This window comes from Eleutherodactylus coqui, chromosome 7, assembly GCF_035609145.1.
Source record: "Eleutherodactylus coqui strain aEleCoq1 chromosome 7, aEleCoq1.hap1, whole genome shotgun sequence".
NCBI classification, from domain to species: domain Eukaryota; kingdom Metazoa; phylum Chordata; class Amphibia; order Anura; family Eleutherodactylidae; genus Eleutherodactylus; species Eleutherodactylus coqui.
This window is the reverse complement of record NC_089843.1, coordinates 146116931-146139107: the sequence shown is the minus strand read 5'-3', so window position 1 is coordinate 146139107 and position 22177 is coordinate 146116931. Positions and strand designations below refer to the sequence as shown.

Below are 22177 nucleotides of genomic sequence, written 5' to 3'. Positions count from 1 at the left end.
CGTCTCCTTACCCCTAGTCTGAAGATCAGGTGGTAATCCGAGTCAAGATGCCCATATACTTCAATAGCTAATAACTGTGTTGCCCCGTACACACTGCGCGTGGATTTTCAGTGGACAAATGGGGGATGTAAGTCACTACCAGACTCGCGATGGCTTCTTATCTTTCCCGAGAACAAAAAATGTCAGAAGTTGAAATTTAACATGCCCAAGCTTTTTTTCCCCTGACGCTGTATAATAGGTTAGCGTTGGAAGGCCACCACTGAATATCCGATCATTGGTGGGTTTGGAGGACTGTTTCTCTTGTGGATATGTGGAAGCCTTAGCAGTTGAGGGGTACTTTAAGGAGGGCTCACACAGAGCAGAATTTCCTTGCGGACCCTCAGGATGGAAATTCTGCTGCATTTACAGTAGGAGCACAGTGGATGAGATTTTGAAAGTTTCGTCCACAAGCTGCAGAAATAACCGGCACAAAACCCATGCAGAAATTGACTTGTGGTGTGGAATTCATGCCAATTGCATCGCCATCTCTGCTGTGGTGTTCATCCCTCCACAATGAGGGGCAGAATTCCGCACAGGGATTTGTAATGAAACTCACTTCAAACCCACCCCAAGTGGTGCAGACTTTCCATGGCTGATCTGCAGTTGAATGCAGACATTCTGCTGGACATCAGCCCATGCGGACCCGCCTAATGGAGGGGACATTTGGCTGCTTGGTTACAATCTATATTGTAGGAAGGCAGAATGTACCTTGTGGAAATGAATCTTTAGTTATCTATAAATGCATTCTAATTATTTTGTTTCTGGGGACCTGCCCAGGTTTTGCCGGGAGCAATTAAATAGCATTTTTCTGTGTAATTTATCAGATTTTTTTTTTTCTTTCATTGCAGCTACTATTTTATCCTGTGGATGGATTATTTATCTAACTTATTACAATTCCCGCAATATAGGACTCATTCTAACACTGGTATTAAATAGATTGTACAAAGATGGATACATTCATATCGGTGAGTACTCGTGCTTAAACACTTGTATTTTCATCATTTAAAGACCCGTAGACGCTGTCAATGCTTATTCCCACCAAAGTGGTGTATCTCACAAAAAGTAGGCTGTGGGGAGCTGCTGATTTGGCTTGGTGTTATTTTAGCGCTGTCATAATACATAAACATTACTTGTACTTGCATCATTCTGAAATGTGTTTGTACATTTTATTATACAGCCCGCGAATACAAGTTTTTGTGTGTATTTCTCATGTTATACGTTTTTTCCCCCCCTACATTCATTCTTTTGGTTTTCAAATTTTCCACTGTGGATTTTTCCTGCAAAACATCCATAGGGGATTACAATTCAAACTAAGTGGATGAGATTTAGGCCCTTAAGGGCGCGGCCCTTTATTTATTTTTTCTTCCCAACTTTCAAAAAGTGGTAACGTTTTTTTTCCCACTGGTGTAGCTGTCTGAGGGCTTGTTTTTTTATGAGACAAGTTGTATTTTTCAATGGTACAATTTACTTTACCATATAATGTACTGAAAAACTTATAAAGTGGAGTGAAATGGAAAAATAACACAATTCCACCATCTGTGGGGCTATATTGTTTTTACAACATACACACTTTTATAGATCAGACTATTATGGACTCTGCAAATATGAATTTATTTTTTTTTAACAAATACGGAAAAAGTATATTTTTAGAAATTTTACTAAATTCTCTGCTTGCGGCTGCTTGATTGTACAGTATATACAGTATATTGCAATACCATAGTATTGTGTTATAGTGCATTGGAGTGGGTCAGTTCCCGAAAAAATTGTTTTTGTTCCATTTTTACTTTAACGTTTATCAGAACTACAGTGTTAAAAAAAGTTATAAATCTACATATCATGAAGAGAATGACCCTTTGCTGATCGTTCTATGCCCAATAGTATCAGATATATTAATCATCTAAAATTTATTTTTTTTGGTGGACCTTTGGAAAATGTACCCTATTTACGCTGTTTTGGTATCTCGGGCAGTGAGTTACCAAAGGCACAATAAAACCCTACAGTCATTGGTAGAGATATATGTAATTTGGGGGAGAGTGTATATTAAGCTGCTTGCTAATTGGTATGTTTTGTGATTCTTCTTCCCCATTATATCTTCATAGGATCATTTTCTTTCTCCATCCTTTCTGGAAAGATTATGCTGCGAGAAATCTATTACATTACAGAGGACATGTCAATTAGGTATTTTTCTCATTTTTATCTTTTTCCCCCCTTCCTTGGTTATAGATGAGTTTTGTCTAGATAGCAGTGGACAGTTCTGCAAACTGCTGACAGGAAATAGCCCCAGAATTCTGCAGGGTCTGCACAGCTAACAAACTAATGAGTCCTTGGAAACAAAAGAGCTGATGGCACCATTATCTTTAGAAGTATTTGCTTTGGCAGTTGCGCTGTTAGACCAAAAAATAGATCAGTATCAGAACGTATAGGAAATGGTTCTACAACAAGACACAGTTTCTTAGAATAAAAGGGATTTTCCATTGTCCTATCCTCTTCCATAAAATTTGACCTCAGGATAGGTCATGAATAGTTGATCGGCTTGAGTCCAGCGCTCAGAATCCAGGTAATCAGCTGTCATCGGCAGAACACCAGGGTACAGAGTGGAAGCGAGTCGCTCCAAGTCATGTGGTGGCTCGCGCTGGAAACTGCAGGTGCTCCCCCCATTAAAATCAGTAGGCGCTGTGCCTGCAGTTACCAGCGCAGATCACTAAAGCCGGCCATACATTCAAATATTTGAATGTTAGACTTGAAAAAGAGAGCAGGTCTGTTGGACTTCAAAATTGCAATTGAAATAAACTTGCAGGCAATCTCTCCCAATTCCCACATAAGCAAACGAGTGTATGACCAGCTTAACCCCTTATGACAAACCTACTTTTTGCCGTAAGGACCAAGACCTTTTCATTGTCCCATTGCAAGAGCCAGAACCCATTGACATAGCCATGTGAGAGTTAGTTGTGTTTTTTTACTTTTTCGGGACAAGTTATTTTTTTTTTATTTTATTTTTTTTAATGCCTCCACTCTGGGGTACATAGGACGTATAACTATCACATTTTTTGAGAGGAGATATGAAAAATCACCCAGAAATTTTGCCTTTTTTTTTGTTTTTATAGCGCTCACCATTCGGTAAAAAAAGTGATAAGAAAGTTATCTGGATTAGCACAATTACTGCGATACCAAGTTTTTATAGATTTTATTTATTTTTTACTACTTCTGCACAGTAAAGATGTTTAAAAAAAAATAGCAACAATTGAATCTGCATCTCTGGATTTGAAGACCCATAACATTTTTATTGCTGTGGGAAGTGATTCGCTGAGGCATTATCCCTGGTTCTCAATCATCACTAGGTCATTAGTTCTATAATAGAGAATATTCATGAGCCGCAGGCTAGCTACACCCACCCTCCAGTCACTGATTGACTGTCTATGACTGTGCCTTGAGAGCTGCCAATCATTGGCTGGAGGGTGGAGTGGTTGTGGCCAGCCTGCAGCTCATGAACATGCATGGCTTGTTCTGTCTCTGCTTGCTACAATACAAGTTTCTCCCAAACTACCGCATAGATCCACACAGCAGACATATCGGTGTGACACGCACTGCCTTATGGCTCTCAGCGAGGACTGGAAAAAGATGGTGACAGATTTCCTTTAAGTAGTCCTCTATGTATTTGCTGCAACTTACAAAATACAAGTTTCTCAAAAACTACTGTACAGATCCACTTAACAGACTCCTGTAATCGGTGTGACTGTCACTATCTTGTGCTGCCCTCAGAGAAGAGTGTAAAAAGATGGTGACCGTGACTTGCTGCGTCCTTAAGGTGTTAAACTATTAGGGAAAAAAAGTTCAATTTAGGTGATCAGTAAATATGCCGGTGTCAATGGCTCCATAGAGGAGTATTGGCCCTGCATGCTATATGGGAAGAAGATGGATTCTCAAGTGTAAGAACTAAAATCTGATTTACTGGTCTCAAGATTTCTTTTTGCTCTTTTATCTAAAATGCATCTACCCTTTTACAGAGGACTTTGATTGAAATGTTGTTTTATAATACAATAAACGATAACATTTTGTACCTTGGCGTGAAGCCAAATGTCACCAATGACTTGTGCTGTGTTTTCTCATGAGTTTGTTGAAGGGTATGTAACGGCTTCTATTAGCCGAATGCTGGAAGTAAAGCGACGGTTGGGCCGCAGCTTCGCATGTTCCTGCTCCTATTTAATACTGAGCCACATAGGCTGGCTGCCCATTTGTGATTTGTTTAATCACATAATCATGAGGTCATATAATCTTATTGTCCTGCTGGTTAAGCTCCACAGTACATTGCCTTGTGCTGAAGGTCTTGTCTTATTTAATATTCTGAGGAATTAACTACTTGCTGTTACAATTAAGGCAAGAAAGAAAATAGGAGATTAATTATAACAAAATCAATTTGTCTTTCCGTATTGCATTTCAGAATACAGGATGGATTTATTATATTTCGATGGTGGAAAATGTATAACCCAAAACAGAAACAACATGGTGGGTATACGTCTTTATTATTATGCCTGAAATACCATTTATTAGTCTCAAGTTAGTCTCAATTCACATGGCAAGTTAGGCCTGAGACCCCAGGTGTAACTCGCCTTGGATAGCACGCTTGCAGAGTGTTGTGTCCAAGGAGATCGGACTGCACATGTACATGTCGTATTCTGGTCCATGAAAATGGGCGAGGAGAGAATATTTAGCAATATTTTTCTTTTGCGCGGACCAGTGTTTAAATAACCTCTTAGACTATAATAAGCCATGTGTCGTCCTTGAAAATACGGCCTTGTGAGTCAGCCCTTATATTAACATAGAGTAAAACTGTGAAAGCAGTGAAAGGGTGCTGGTATGTTCATCGGCGCCAGTAATGCTCGCACTTTACCAATAAATGTCAGGTTGCATCTGGACTTGAAACTTGAAAGAATGGTAAGGCCCGGAGTAGCCTGACAGTTGGTGGGAAATTCTGAGCATTACCCTTGGCGGCTAACAGTCATTTCATAGTATCCTAATTAGGGGAATACCAAATTGCTTATTGGATGCCAATGTCTGTACAGAAGCATTGTCTGACGGGATGTCCTCTGCTGCTCCAACTCTGCTGATTTGTGTTTTAAGACTGAAGATTCTGAACCACAATTTCAGGTTATAATAGTATTTGAAATTAATGTAGATTAGAGATGAGTGAGCGTACTCGGTAAGGACAGATACTCGAGCGAGTATCATCCTTACCGAGTACTTGCCTGCTCGCCCGCAAAGATTCGGGTGCCGGCGGGGGTGAGCGTTGTGTTGCGGGAGTTAGCAGGAGGGAGTGGGGGGAGAGAGAGAGGGAAATCTCCCCCCGCTGACACCCGAATCTTTGCGGGCGAGCAGGCAGGTACTCAGTAAGGATGATACTCGCTCGAGTATCTGTCCTTAGAGTACGCTCGCTCATCTCTAATGTAGATGAATTCTTGGCCATTGGAGAACTAAACCCTTTAAATTAACTTTTACATTAAAATAAATCATCTATTTTAAGATAACATTATATTTGAGGTAGACTCGATTTAAAAAAATAGATTTTACCCATTTAGCTTCCTTATCAACCCACACTTAAGTCAGCATCAACATTGAATGGCTACTTTATTACATGTTTGCTCTTTAACGATTGGAAACTAGACACGTGACTCGAGTGCTGCATAAAATCAGCTGAGCAAAACTGAAAAATGATGCTATGGGTTTTATTAGTTAACAGAATCTTTGTTTTATATGGATTATAGAGTACATGGGAAATAAGGCTCTATTATATTTCTACTTTAACAACACATGCATGTCCATGGGTGGGTTGGATTCCGCGTGCAGGAGTCTGCGACCAAGGACCCTGTGTGCTTGTGCGGGCGGGGGTGTCCGCGCAGACCTTTTCTGCTGGGACATATGTACTGTGATGGTCCGCATGGCTCATTGTCGGACATGCGCAGCACAGATTTTTTTTTTTCTAAATCACTGCTTTCCCACGGGATTTGCAGCCTACTGCGGATGGGTCCATGGATCAGATGGCTTCCATTGGCTTCAATGGAAGCTGTCTGTGCAGGATCCTAACTGAAATGGAGCATGCTGTGATTGTTTTCCAGACCAAAAGGTCCACAAAACAAATCCGCATGCTGCAATTACAATGCGGACGCCCATGCTTCCCTATGGGCGGCTTGAATTGCGGATCTTCCGCTATTCAAATCCCCCCCCATGGACATTTGGCCTATAAGTAACAATATTATCTTACCTTTATTTCCCCTGTTGTGAACTTTGCAGAACATATGTTGTGCTATTGAGGGGGGGAAAAAAACAATTAAAACGACCCTTCATTTTTGGAACAAAATTCTATCCCAGAGTGGCGGACGGAGGGTATATTACTTGCAGGTATTCTTTTCTACCGTACCTCCTACCCACTAATCTTTAGCCATCCAAGATGACCATTGCCATCTCCAGACTGCCTAATCTCCACAGTGCATTGCTAGTGTTTGACTGCCAATATATTGTCAGCTCTCTGATTGCCAGAACTGGTCATGTGAACAGCACTGGTCAATAGAGAGCAGTCGAGCGCGTGCATTAGGCCTCTCGCACATAGCATGTCTGGTTTCTGCGTGTGAATTTCCGCCATGGAAGACCTGCGATTCTTTGTGGAAATGAAATGAAAATGCTTGCGGATGATCACTGATTCGAGAGTCTTTCCGCGTGGATGCACAGCGGATCATCCGCAAGTCCAATGATGCCTTCCTTCACTTCCCTTCTTGGTCTTCAAGCAACCTGAGAAGTATCTGCAATGCAATTGCGGATCAGATGCTTACATAGAGATCCGTGGAGCACGTCCGCGTGGAATCTGTGCTAAAATAGAGAATGCTCCGATTTATTTTCCGCTTGTAGCATCTGGAATTCGATTGTGCATGGAGCTGTGGAAGCTCATGCTTTCCTATGAGGGAGTTTAACAGCTGATCGTCCGCGTGGGTGCCAATTGCGGATTCTGCAATTCAAATCCGCCCGTGAGCAGGGGGCCTTAGGTGGTAAGAAAACTGCTGCTGCCATCTTGGATAGTTAAAAATGGAGCCTGGAACCAGTGAGTTGGAGGGCATCAAGAACTACTGCAGGTAATATGCTCGCCCCTCCTTCCTCTGCTTCAGGACAGAATTTTGTGCTGAAACCCGAGTGTCAGTTTACTGAAGAAAGAGTTAAGTACTTCAGCTTTGGTCACGTCTTATTTTTGGCTGTATCGGAGTTATACATATATATCTGGAATACTTGACGCAAACCTTGGACTGGATGCATGCCACTTTAAAGGCACGGTGTCTTTTTTTTTTTTTTCCTCCCTAATGTGTTCCTCTATATAGCAAAATTCAGTAGACGATGCTTTCCTATACTGTGGGGAGGAAAAGGTATACCAAAAGGGGCGCTCTTTTGAAATACTTTGGATACATGAGGACTTATGGACACACTGGGGATACTCCTGATGTATGCATTTGATGTAGCCAAAAGCAAGATGTGAACACTTTTTTTAATCTTCCAAGCCAAGGTGACATAAATTGTCCCAGTAATAATGGCGAAGTGCAGCAATAGCATCACAAGATCTTCATGTAAACCCTACCGAACTCCTGCAGCTAGTTACAGATGGTGTTGTGCTCCGTCTGATAACACGGCTCTGCATTGTGCAGATAGATCGCCAGAAGAAGCTCACAGCCGTTTTAAAGTCTTAGTGCAAGTATGCCTCGCGGTAAGGGCCTCGACCACACTGTCTTCTCACCACCTGCTTCCCGTAAGGTATGCAGAAGTGTCTCCCGGCCTGCTGCAAGTTCGGGACCCAAACCTGGAGCATCCGACGTACAGAAGAGGCTCAGAGTTCGGCTCAGGATACCCCTGGTCAGGCTGGAACACACTTCTGCACTCCGTACGGGAAACAGATGGTGCAGAAGACAGTGTGGTCGGGCCCTAAAATAGTGCGTTATTCCACGGTGTTCACTGCAAAAAAAAAAAAACAAGATTTTACCGCATGGTGTAATTGCACAGTAAAGTAGTAGTATTTGTTAGTGACTGTCAGCAACTGTCTATCAGTCTTTCTGAACACTGCAGAGCACAATGTCATCTGTTACTGGATGCAGGAGCTCCGCAGGGTTCTTGTAAGAGCTGAAGTATTTGTACAGCATAGCAGGCTTGTAAGAGGACAGGATATTGATCAGAGGACTGATGGCTACTTACTGTACACAGTTGAGAAGTGAGAGCTGGTACAGTAGCTGACGAAAGCAGGATGTACAGGTTGTGTTAGGTTGCTTTCCCACCTGCACTTAGGGTTCCGTTTTCGGGAGCAGGAAAGGGGAATCCTCTGGCTGAACGTCTCCATCTTAGGATGAAACTAACAGCACAAATGGGACCCCTTTGACTATAATGGGGTCCATTGGCTTTCCAATCAGCTGGAAAAAGCGCTGCATGCGGTACAGAACAACCTGTGAGTGCAGCGCTTTTACTCGCATTTTGTGCTGGATTTGCAATGGAACTTCTGACTGGAGGTTCCAGCGCCGATATGAAAACACACTAACGTGTTACAGTAAAAACACAGAAAACACACTAACGTGTAATACAGTAGCTAAGCCCCGACCCCACATCCTGTTACCCGTCTCTGTTGCTAGTGACGAGCGTCATTTGATAAGAGAGGGGATAGCATATTAGAAGGCAGACCCCTAGTGTCCAGGACTTCTGAGTGATTTTTTTTGTCCAGAAAACTTCATTTTCAGGCATTTTGCTGTTTATGACCTTATCATATTAACATAAATCTGTTGACACAACGATGGCTGTTTAAATAACTAGTGAATTAGTATAGGAGGCTGTGTGCCCCAGCAGATCTCTTCCCTCGCTGTTCCTTGCGCCGCGGAGACCAAGCCGGCTGTTACTTCTGCTGGTGTCAGGAGATGGCAGAAAGGCTTCCAGATTGACACTGGCGTTTTCTCTATTTTGTTTCCAGAACTGGTGTCTTATTGAATGCTTATTTGTAGCTCATTATAGAAAATGTTTAACTGTGTGAATGTCATTAGAAATCACCACAAAACCGATGGCCCTCTGACTAGTACATAGCCCTACAGCGGCACTAAATCCACGCTTTGCTTGCAGTTGAAACCTTTGTCACATTTGTAGGAGAAAACAAAATTGTCACGGAAAAGAATGAAAGTGCTAGAGTGTAATCGTATTTGCAGCTCCGGCTTTAAAAAGGATTTATTGTTACATTACCGATGTAGAATTTCCTTCACATTCTCCCCATTACCCGTAAATCCCATAAGGTATGAGCGCTTGAGCTGGGAGCTTCAAGCATGAAGACATTTGACACACGCAGTCAGTTTTTAGTATTTATAGAGTCTCTTATTCTATTTTGTTTCTGTGAAATATGGTGTTTCAGCACTGCACATTACGCATGTGAAACGCAGACCTAATGCGCTCGTTGAGCCCATAGGGTGTATGCAGACAAGTTCTACTGCAGACAAATTCACCATGAACTTCACCCCTACACACTGAAGGGGGTGAAGTGTGTCATGGAAATTTAGGACAAATCTGCGTCCTAATATGTCACAGATTTCAAAATTTTTAAGCATGCTCCAGATATTTTTTTCCCCTGCAGATATTTTCAGTGGATGTATTATACTGTAACTTGCTGCAGAATACACTTCTGCAATCAACCGGTGCGGTTTTTAGCATCTCCATGTAAACAAGAATGATTTAATTCGCTGACTAAGATCTTAATAGTTATAAACTGTATATTAGAAATGTACAGTTTTTTTTTCAATATAGCTTAAAAGCTTTATTTGATTGAAATATATTGGTAAAACCCCTTAGTAACATGGTGTATTTTGGACCTATAGACAGTCTTGTTTTTTTTTTTTTCATCTCTACTTTTCAAGAACCAGATGTCGCGGCTTGTCGGTCGTGGCATGGTGGCCTTGACGCAGGCTAAGACCTATCGCCTTGTTATGCAGGACAAAGGATAATGCACCATGTGCAGAGACTGCTAGTGCTGTCTCTCTTTGCTACATGGATGCATGCTGAATTAGTCATGGCTGGGAGAAGGTTGGAGGTGTGTTCTCTAATTGCTCTGCCAGACCTCAGGAGCTCCTCTGTGCTACTTTCAGTTAAGTTTCTGCGGTTTACTTTTTCAGTCGTATTTTTGTTTTCTTTTCTGTTGTGCTTTGCTGTTTGTCCCTATAGGGTTCCCCTGGAGAGATGAACCAATCGGGACCCAGGAACAAAACTTTGGGGACGCCTCTATCAAGGCGATTACTCCGCTTTTAGGCTGGGACCCTTCACTGCCATGCTAGGTTAGGAGTGGTGCTACTGTTCAGCATAGTGTGGTGCGCACTGTTCTACAGTGCATGGTATTGTCAACTGCAGTGGTTGTGAACGTCACCTTCCATCCGTGCTGAGCAGGATGCGCCTGTGCCGCACGGACGTGACACCAGAACTCTTTATTTTTGCTTGGCGAGCTGTAATGTTGGCACCATTTTTGAGGTACATGTCTCCTAGGCCAAATGCACATGGCTGGGTCCAGCTAGAGACCCCTGTTTACCTGTCTGGATCTGTGCTGCGGATGTGCCGGCCAGCGCGCCGGGCGCAAGCACAGTACAGATTGTGATGATGCGGATTCCACGGCGCCTCCGCGGTATCAGCTTAGGACGGGCCACGAATTGGACGGCTTACATTGACATGGAAGCCACCCGTGCAGAATCTGTGCTCAAATAAAGCATGCTGCAATTTTCCATCTGCAAGCGGGAAAATTTCTGTTTATTTCCATTCGTGGACATAGCATGCTATTTAAAATAGCTTTTATATGGGCAGTATCTGCTGCGGAAAACGGAGGTGAACGCCCACTCTTAATAACAACCTCATGAGATCTAGACTTTTTCTCTCAACACATCCCAAAATTGTGTTTGCTTTTGTTTGCTGCTACGTCGCACTGTTGACTCATCTACAGTCTATGATCTATTATTATACCCAAGTCTCTTTCACCAGTGCTGCTGCTTAGCTTAATTCCTCCCATTTTGTATATGCTTTTTTTCCCTTTTTCTTGCACAGGTGTAGTACTTTGGTATTTAACAAGAAGCAATGTATTCTGTTAGTTGCCGCTCACTGTTAAAACTTGTCCAGATCTTTTTGAATCCCCTTTCTCTTCAGTTGCCTTATAGATCCCATATTTGGTCTTTTTTTTCAATAAGAATAGCATGAGATACTTTGTCAAATGCTTTACCAAAATCAGAACATACTGTATCTACGAAATTTCCCTGATCAACCTAGTTGGTAATTCTGTTATAGAAGGAAATTAGATTAGTCTGGCATGACTTGTTTGTTACAAACCCATGCTGGCTCTGGTTAATTACTCCACTTGCATACATGCTGTTTAATAATTTGTTCCAAGATCTTTCCCGGTATAGAAGTCAGGCTCACAGGCCTGTAGTTTCCTAGGCCCAGCTTCTTTCCTTTTTTGAACATGTGAAGAAGAAGAATTGGGTCCAAAGTAGCAGATCCACTTGTTCTCTCTTCTACCTTGAGAGAGATTCCCAACAAATGTCTGGATAGTTAAAATCTCCTGTGATCACCATGTAATGTTTTTTTTGGAACTTAGTCATCTGATGTAGAAAGACTTCATTCATATCTTCTGCTTGTCCATATGACCTCAAGTAAATGCTTATAATGGTGTCCTTTTTGTTGTTCTCTCCTTGTATTTTTTACCTAAACAGTTTCTACATTTACGCCCTGGGGTAAAAAGGGCTGTGGTTAGCTTAACAGTTGGTGAATCTGTGTAACTTTTCTCTCCTGATTTGCTTATGGTGCAGGATAATTTTTGAACCTAGTTGTGGAGGGCCATGGGCTGAAAAGAAAAGAGAAGGAAGTGATTGATTTTTCAACCCCCTGCTGGTGAATTAAGTCAGTTTTAGGGGAGAGATGATGGTGACGGGGTTCTTTTAATTGTATGGCTGAGTGAAAGCAAATGGGATGGTTGTATACCTCGCAACTCTATCACCACTGCATCTTGTCTTACTTATATGTGCACTGTGTTGCCTTGGAACCAGGCACTTGATAATGTCACCTTTTTGAGCATCCTGTTGCCATCAGAATTGGTCGGCAATTAATTCTGGTGGCCTACTTAGGCAAGGGCCTCTTGATTCTTGCCCGAGTGTCAATTGCCATCCCTGGATGCTACCTCTAGCCTACGTGTTATTCTTCGGCTTGGCCCTTTTAGTTTGTGCCTTAACTCTGGCTCGTCTTGCCCCTTTTTGGATTTGTTGATGTTTGTTTATCCTTTCAATTGGATATTTGGCTTGAACTGCCTCTATCTCCTCCTTTTGGATTTGATGATCTTTCCTTACCTGCTAGACCTGACCAATGGCTGTTGCCTGTCTTACCCTTCTGTGCCTCATTGCTGACACATTTCTCTGCCATTTCTGGTGTTTATTTGGTGGACTGTGGCCTGGGGATCTGATTGGTTAAGTCCAAACCTCCATCTAGGGGTTGCTGGTGAATGGTAGGAAGATTGTACACCCCACTTTAGTGGGTGTCAGGCCCAACGCATACGGGCGTATTTGCATTGCGGGCGCCCGCCTCTGCATTCCGCAGCAAATACTGCCCATAGATATGCTATGCAAAATCGCTTTTCCATGTCCACTAGCAGAAATCAGTTACGATTTATTTTTATTTTTTTTCCTCGCTCGGAGGGAAAAATCGCAGCATTCCCATTTTAGCGTGGATTCCATTAAAGTGAATGGCAGCCGTCTGATTTGCCTGCCCTTCAGCAATGAGATTGTGGAATGGTTGTGGATTCCATGTCATCGATGATGACGCGGGAAAAGCAGCCTGTTTTAAAAAAAAATAAATTCTGTACTGTGCGGACCATCCGCAGTACAAAAAAGAAAAAGCAGGTACACGCAGATGCCAGCCACAAGCATGGTCTGATTCCGCTGCGGGATTCTGCATGCGGGATCTGACCCGCCTGTGTGCATTCGGCCTTAGGTTGGAATACAAGCTTCAACTATTTCAAGGTCTGCCTGCCCAGCAGGGATTCTCAGCTCGGTCATGGCAAAACCAAGCTCTGACCTCTGTAAGCCTATATAGTGGGGTTTATCGGCACAGGATTTTGGACATGAAAACTAAATGATGGTCATAGTTGGAGTTATGTGTTGCATAGATTGTCAGCTCATTATCACGCAGGACGTAATGTGTGTATGTCAGCGCAGAGCTGTCTATTTGACTCGAGGCATTTTGTTTTATTTTATTAAATACTAAAGACTGCAAGTTAAATGCAACCTGTCTGATTTGTCTTACATAATTTAGGATTACTCTCTTAATGAGGCCTAATGGCTACCCAAGAGGATTAAATCATAGAGAAAAAACTCAATCATCTTCTTGTTAGTGATAGCTTGACAGTGTCCCTGGTGGACCGTGGTCTGCTTTAATTTTCCATGTATAATTGATCAGAGTCTCTTGAAGGAGATACTCCTAATTAATAGCCCAACTTTCTGTTCCTCTCCCTCATTAAGTGTTTTACTTTCCTGTTTCACTGTATTGTGTGAACTGACATGCTATACAATATTAAATAATTATTAATATGGGGCTGCTTGTAAAATTCTAATTTTTGTCATGGACCCAACCGCTTATAAAAAGTAAGTAACAAAAACGCATGCTTTTAAATTTGTTACATTGCTTTTCAAACTGTGTTGCTAAGATGCCGGTGGTGAGCAACTGACAAACTGCTAACTGTATAACCATGGGTGGTGGTATGCTTGTTTTCGCTAGTTCTATCTTTTCAGTTCTTAAAACAACTGCATGGTTGCTAAGGTGGTTAGCACTTTTAGCCATTCCATTCTGGGTTTTGCGTGGGTTTCCTCCAGCTACTCTGATACACTTTTGCGCACTCCAAAATATGCTAAAAGGTAAATTTAGATTGTGAGCCCCAATGGGTACAGGCCCAGTATAAAGTGATGTACAGTGTTGGGGAATATGTATGCTATTTAAAGGAACCAGAGCTTTACAGCCTTTTGAAGTAGGATCGGGAATACAGAAATGTGTGCAGAGCAGAGAAGGGAGGAGAAGCGTAGACTGATGTCATTGTTCTCTCTCCCAGGGAAGGTGTAACATGGACTTTTCTTGATGTCATCACCCCCCTTATCAAACATTGAACATATTTGCTCTCTATTACATATGGGGGGTCTTTTTCCTAAAGATAAGTCAGAAGATGCTCATCAAATCACTTCTTTATGCTGTTTAACCCTGCAAATGCTGCAGTCATTGCTGACCGTGGCAGCTAAACATTTTTACATTTATCCAGCGCAGTAAATTCCAGTTTAGAAAACAAAAACACCAAAAAAATATGCCTTTCGGGTCTTTTCAAACCAGGAAATAGATTCTTAAGCCATGCATAGAAAAAAGAATCAAAAGCTGTATTCCCATTTCAGATCACTGCAATCCTATTTTAGCATCCACGGTACAGTGGAAGCACAGAGACTCCCGCCAGCTCAACTGAACTTGGAGCGTGTTGTGTGTGTGTTTTTTTTTTTTTTTGTTTTTTTTTTATCCTTTCCGGTTCATAATATTTGGCCAGCTAATCTGATAATTACAAGATCTCCTCCTATGTGTGCACACAGAAGGAATTATAATTGTGTTCAATATTCCTTCATACAAAGTTATGATTGCATAATAATTGTGACTGACTATCTTTTAACTTGTAGTTTTCAAACCTCTATTTCCTGCTGAATGATTGTAATTGTACGCACTGTTTTCTCAATATTTTATTTCTAGATAAGGGGGTAAGTAAATCTCATTATCTATTTCTTATGAATTTTTAAATGTTCTTGATTATTATTTATCATGACTTCCTGATTTTATTTTCTGTTAAGGCCCATTTAGACACACAAACAATTTTTCAAGCAATTGAAAGATTGACCTTTTTTTTTTTTTTTTTAAATTCGTTTTATTTTGAAAAAGGCATTGCAAAATACAGAATGAAGAAAACTTGGTTAGGTGCATCCTTATTCATGTATACATTTCCTTGTGCATAAGTCAACGTAAATCTTATTACTGTATTTTCTAGATAACTTAACAATAAACTTTACAACTTTTTTTCCAACCGGTTCTGCTCTAACTTATTGCGGTCTTAGTGGAGAGACTAAAGTGTGGGTCTGCTGACACTTGTCTGGGGGGGGGGGGGAGAGTGTATATATCGGGCCTCGAGGTTTATTCCATGGTTAAGGTAGAATGGGAGTCGATCCATATCCCCCATATTTTCCTAAATTTGGCCGGGCATCCTCGGTTTTGGTAGATGATTTTCTCGTAGGAAGTTACGGTATTTACCAGTTGGGTCCAATGTAGGATTGAAGGGGTTTCCACCGCTATCCACCTCATGGCTATTGCCTTGCGGGCCAAGAACAGCACCTTTTCCAAGAAGGTGCGGGTATGGTGTGGCCACACCTCCTCCAGTAGGCCAAACAGCGCCACCCTGGGGTCCAGGTCAATAGCCAGTGGGGGAGGTAATAGTGCGTTTATGAGGTCGGTAATTTCCGACCAGTATTCGTTAATTGGAGGGCATTCCCATATCAAGTGCCAGAAGTTCGCCTCTGGTTGGCGGCATCTGTGACAAATATTTGAAGACGCTGTGCCCATTTTGTATAGGCGGCTAGGGGTAAAATAGGCCTGGTGCGTTATGTATAGTTGGATTAATTTATTGTTTACGGCGGGGGAGACGGCCAAATGGGATTCAGAGATGTCCTGCCATTCCTCGGGTGTGAGGGATGGGATGGCTTGTTTCCATTTATCATATGCTGAAGGCGGGTTGAGGGCTATTTTAGCCGAAAGGAGATGTGTGTGTATAGGGCCGAGATTAGCCCCTTAGGCCCCTGGGACTTGAGGATGCCAATTGTGGGGAACTTGGATATGTGTGTTGAGACGGGTGGAAATTGGGAGTTCAAAGCGTGTCTTAGTTGGAAGAAACGGAATAATTGAAGATGCGGGGACTGCAACCTGTCGCGTAGCTCTATGAATGTAGGAAATGTTTCGTCTACATGTATGTCTTTTATTGTATGTACCCCTCGGGCCATCCAATATTGTGGATCTGGGACTGATTGTAGGGCGGTGAGACCAGGGTTATTCCAGAGGCGGAGCTCAGGTATAAGATTGACCATTTTAGTGATCATTTTGCGTAAAGTGTTAATGGACACTATAATGTCCATTAGCACTTTATTAGCTGCATTTGTGTGTAAAAGGGCCTTTGGGAGCTGTCCGCAGATCCCAGTGTGTGGTCTGAGCTCTGCGCACAGCTCCATTGTTCTTGCATGGGCTGCTGTTAGCTGAATACAATGTGATCTCCGACTCCCGTGGAGAAAACCATGCGCGGTCCCTGTTGTCTATCTGCTGAGCCATGGATTTTAAGCTCGCCTTAAAATCATATTTCACACGAAGAGTGACCGATGGCAGCGTTTATATGCAGGGATTATCGCACATGTGCCATCATTTGAACAAATTTTGAGCTATAATAGTTGCGTGTTAATGGGCCTTTAGAGTAACTTAAATAACAGAGTGCTAGTATCTTGATGGCCTGAAAGTAAACAGCTTTTACTCTATTTAAGCTATTTATCTGCTACTGAGATAATGGACAGAATGCACATGGTGGTGAAGCTGCAGGTCCCAGGATCTTTGTGCCATTTCAGATATACTGCTGTCTTCCATCAGATATCCCGACTTTCCTACGGACGTAGAGATAAAAATGAAGCATTTTAAGGGCGACCTTTTGAAATCGAAATCACTTTTTTCGTCCCATCAATTATTTTTAAAAAGAAAAACCTTTTTTGAGGACTTGGAGGATATTCTTATCAGTACTGTGCAAAAGTTTTAGGCAAGTGTGGAAAAAATGCTGCAAAGTAAGAATGCTTTCCAAAATAGAAGTGTCAATTGTAATTCGTTAATTGACAAAAATAAACTAAGTGAGTAAACAAATGAGAAATGTAAATCAAATCAATATTTTGTGAGACCACCCTTTACTGTCAAAACGGCAACTATTCTTCTAGGTGCATTTGCATGCTATTTTTAAAGGACTCTGCAGGGATATTGTTCTGAACATCTTGGAATACTAACCACAGATCTTCTATGGATGTAGACTTGCTCAAATCCTTCTGTCACTTAATGTAATCCCAAATAGACTGGATGATGAGATCAGGGGTCTGTGGGGGTTATATCATCACTTCCAGGGCTCCTTGTTCTTCTTTACACTGAAGATGGTACTTATTGACATTGGCTCCAAATGTCTTCTGCAGCAGGATGACGCCCCTAAACATATAGCCAATCAATTGCCTGCCTGATGGTATTGCATGTTAGATAAGCATCTGCCTGTAGCTCTCAGCATGGAGGACAAAATCCTGACCAAATTCCGAACTGCACTTGTTGAAATTAAGACCCAAAGTTACAAGGGACCCCCACCGTGCCTTCTTGTTACCTGCAGACACATTATTGTAGTGTTCTACAGCCCTTTGGTAAACACACTTCTGTTAGGCCGCCTGCAAACCCCGCACAGAAATAGAGCAAGCCGCGATTTGTTTGCCGCGCGAGATTTCGCGCGGCCAGATCGCGGCCGTCTACATAGGATTGCGTTTGTTAACGCAATCCTATGGCAGCTTCCAGGGGTGGAAATTACGCGGGAAATCGCGCCGCGGAATTTCCGCCTGTCTGCAGGCGGCCTTACAGTCAGAATATTTCATATTTGTTACTCATCAGTCCAGAGCACCTGTTGCCATTTTCTGTACGCTAGTTCCTATGTTTTTGAGCATAGTTAAGTCACTTGGACTTATTTCTACGTCAAAGGCATGGCTTTTTGGCCGCAGTCCTTCCATGAAGACCACTTCTGGTCAGATTTCTCTGAACGGTAGATGGATGGTCCCAATGGTTTCTGCCAGTTCTGAGCTGGTGACACTGCTGAACATCTTCTGATTTTAAAGGGATGTAAGCATAATGTGTCTCTCATCTGCTACGCTATTTTCTTGGCCGACCACTGCGTCTTCAGTCCTCAACGTTCCCTGTTATTTTGTTTCTTCAAAAGAGCTTTAACGGCACAACTTGAAACCCTAGTCTGCTTTGAAAATTTTTCCTGGGAGAGACCTTACTGATGCAGTATAACTACCTTGTGTTTTGTTGCTGTGCTCAAGCGTGCCATGGTGTATGACCTGTGACATGAAACTGTCTTCCACAACCTCAACTTTGCAGGAGAGTTTTGACTGTTCCTCATCCAGTTTTAAGCCTCCTATACAGCTGTTTCTGTTTCAGTTAATGACTGTTTCCACCTACACATGAAAATGATGATCATTATCACCTGTTTAGTAAAATTGGTTAAAGGGGTTGTCCCGCGGCAGCAAGTGGGTCTATACACTTCTGTATGGCCATATTAATGCACTTTGTAATATACATTGTGCATTAATTATGAGCCATACAGAAGTTATAAAAAGTTTTTTACTTACCTGCTCCGTTGCTGGCGTCCTCGTCTCCATGGTGCCGACTAATTTTCGCCCTCCGATGGCCAAATTAGCCGCGCTTGCGCAGTCCGGGTCTTCTGCTTTCTTCTATGGAGCCTTTCGTGCAGGATGCCGGCTCCGTGTAGCTCCGCCCCGTCACGTGCCGATTCCAGCCAATCAGGAGGCTGGAATCGGCAATGGACCGCACAGAAGAGCTGCGGTCCACGGAAGAAGAGGATTCCAGCGGCCATCTTCACAGGTAAGTATAGAAGTCACCGGAGCGCGGGGATTAAGGTAAGCGCTCCGGTAAGCTTTCTGTACGTCCCTGCATCGGGGTTGTCTCGCGCCGCACGGGGGGGGGGGGGGGGGGGGGGTTGAGAAAAAAAAAAACCCGTTTCGGCGCGGGACAACCCCTTTAATCTTATACCTGACTATAATCCTGCAAAATCTCTGACTTTGTGCCAGAGTATCTAGAGGAATTGATGTTCTTTTGAAGGCATAGGGTGATCACACCAAATATCATCAATGTGATTTAGATTTCTGTCTTGTTCATTCACCTTGCATTTTGTTAATTGACAAAAATAAACTAACACTTCTATTTTTGAAAGCCTTCTTAGTTTTCAACATTTATGTACAGTACTGTGTGCAGACATTTTCGAATGTACAGCGACTACCGCTAAAGGCGGCAGTGATTTATTTATTTTTTAAATTTTTTTTTTTTTGTGTGCACGATCACTTTTGATAAACGATAGCTAGTTTTACATGTGGATCGGTTTAGCTGATGGAGCAAGAAGATAAAGTAATGGATTGTTTATAATGTAGAACTTCCTATTTTCAGGCTTTGATCAGTATCGTACATGACTTGTACTCATGATCAATTCATAACTAATTTATAAAATGCATTATTATACTTGTTTTGTTCTTAGATCCTAAGGCAGAAACCAGGCTGTACATCACAGTAAATGACTTCGAGTTCCATGTTTACAATCGCTCTCATTTGTACGGGCACCTCCAGGAAGTTTTTGGCTTAGACCCAACTATATTTCCTCCCAGGAAGGATGATGATAAAGTTCGAGAGAATGGAAAGCAAAAAGCACAATCTGTACTTGAAAGGTATTTGGAGTTGTTAAACTATTAAAGTAAAACTCATCGTTTCAGACAGTACTTTTAGGATGGTCTTTACTAGAGATGAGCGAACGTACTCGTCCGAGCTAGATACTCGTTCGAGTATTAGCGTGTTCGAGATGCTCGTTACTCGAGACGAGTACCACGCGATGTTCGAGTTACTTTCACTTTCATCTCTGAGACGTTAGCGCGCTTTTCTGGCCAATAGAAAGACAGGGAAGACATTACAACTTCCCCCTGCGACGTTCAAGCCCTATACCACCCCCCTGCAGTGAGTGGCTGGGGAGATCAGGTGTCACCCTAGTATTTAAATCTGCCCCTCCCGCAGCTCGCCACAGATGCATTCTGACAGAGATCAGGGAAAGTGCTGCTGGTGCCGGAGCTGCTATAGGGAGAGCGTTAGGAGTTATTTTAGGCTTCAAGAACCCCAACGGTCCTTCTTAGGGCCACATCTGACCGTGTGCAGTACTGTTGAGGCTGCTTTTAGCAGTGTTGCACAATTATTTTTTTTGTATATCTGGCGTGCAGAGCATTGCGTCCGCAGTCTGCAGTCATTGTACAGAGTATAGGGCCAGTACTGGTGAGGCAGGGAAAGAGATATTCAGGCTATATAGGCAGTGGGCTTTTTCCAAAAAATTGGGGAAAAATACTATATTTGGGCTGCCTGTGACCGTCTTCAGTTTACTGCGTGTCTGCTGGGGGTAGTAGTCCTAATTAATACGCAGCTAAGCGTTACAGCAGGCTTGCGCAAAATTGTTTCCTGGATCTGCTGTCTGTTACTTCAGCGCCGTCGTCCCGCCAGAGGGAAAGAGTATACATAATATTATACGCTGCCTACAGTATCTATCTGCTGGGGGTAGTAGTCCTAATTAATACGCAGCTAAGCGTTACAGCAGGCTTGCGCAAAATTGTTTCCTGGATCTGCTGTCTCTGTTACATCAGCGCCGTCATCCCGCCAGAGGGAAACAGTATACATAATATTATACGCTGCCTACAGTATATATCTGCTGGGGGTAGTAGTCCTAATTAATACGCAGCTAAGCGTTAGAGCGGGCTTGTGCAAAATTGTTTCCTGGATCTGCTGTCTCTGTTACATGATCGTCGTCATCCCGCCAGAGGGAAAGAGTATACATAATATTATACGCTGCCTACAGTATCTGTCTGCTGTATCAGCTCAGCATTTTAAAAAATAGAAGCAAAATACTTAAGGCCTACTACTGGCCTTTGGCCACTTGACTGCTTCTGCGCTGTGAATTCCACTAGCTCAGTCATACGCACCTACGTCTCACTACAGGCATGCGCAAAATTGTTTCCTGGCTCTGCTGTGCGTTCCGTAAGGGAAGTCAGCCTCCAACCACAGGCCAATAAGCGGCACATTTAATTACAGCGTTCTGTTTCTGCATTACTGGTAATACAGCATGCTGAGGGGTAGGGGTAGGCCTAGAGGACGTGGACGCTGGCGAGGACGCGGAGGCCCAAGTCAGGGTGTGGGCACAGGCCGAGCTCCTGATCCAGGTGTATCGCAGCCGACTGCTGCGGGATTAGGAGAGAGGCACGTTTCTGGCGTCCCCACATTCATCTCACAATTAATGGGTCCACGCGGTAGACTTTTATTAGAAAATGAGCAGTGTGAGCAGGTCCTGTCGTGGATGGCAGAAAGTGCATCCAGCAATCTATCGACCACCCAGAATTCTGCGCCGTCCACTGCTGCAACTCTGAATCCTCTGGCTGCTGCTCCTCCTTCCTCCCAGCCTCCTCACTCCATTACAATGACACATTCTGAGGAGCAGGCAGACTCCCAGGAACTGTTCTCGGGCCCCTGCCAACATTGGGCAGCAATGGTTCCTCTCCCACCGGAGGAGTTTGTCGTGACCGATGCCCAACCTTTGGAAAGTTCCCGGGGTCCGGGGGATGAGGCTGGGGACTTCCGGCAACTGTCTCAAGACCTTTCAGTGGGTGAGGAGGACGATGACGATGAGACACAGTTGTCTATCACTCAGGTAGTAGTAATTGGAGTAAGTCCGAGGGAGGAGCACACAGAGGATTCGGAGGAAGAGCAGCAGGACGATGAGGTGACTGACCCCACCTGGTTTGCTATGCCTACTGAGGACAGGTCTTCAGAGGGGGAGGCAAGTGCAGCAGCAGGGCAGGTTGGAAGAGGCAGTGCGGTGGCCAGGGGTAGAGGCAGGGCCAGACCGAATAATCCACCAAGTGTTTCCCAAAGCGCCCCCTCGCGCCATGCCACCCTGCAGAGGCCGCGGTGCTCAAAGGTCTGGCAGTTTTTCACTGAGAGTGCAGACAACCGACGAACAGTGGTGTGCAACCTTTGTCGCGCCAAGATCAGCCGGGGAGCCACCACCACCAGCCTCCCCACCACCAGCATGCGCAGACATATGATGGCCAAGCACCCCACAAGGTGGGATGAAGGCCGTTCACCACCTCCGGTTTGCACCGCTGCCTCTCCCCCTGTGCCCCAACCTGCCACTGAGATCCAACCCCCCTCTCAGGACACAGGCACTTCCGTC

General features: G+C 43.4%; 1 protein-coding gene across 11 annotated transcripts in view; it reads left to right on the top strand.

Annotated features, from left to right (window-relative positions):
- Positions 1–22177, top strand: part of BLTP1 (bridge-like lipid transfer protein family member 1) — a 240840-nt gene that overhangs the window by 11946 nt on the left and 206717 nt on the right. For all 11 annotated transcript variants that reach the window (XM_066573794.1, XM_066573788.1, XM_066573798.1 and 8 more), the window contains exons 3-6: positions 888–1004; positions 2139–2217; positions 4478–4542; positions 19454–19640. In XM_066573794.1, coding sequence (XP_066429891.1) covers positions 888–1004; positions 2139–2217; positions 4478–4542; positions 19454–19640 — 448 coding nt within the window. The remainder of the gene's footprint in view (positions 1–887; positions 1005–2138; positions 2218–4477; positions 4543–19453; positions 19641–22177) is intronic.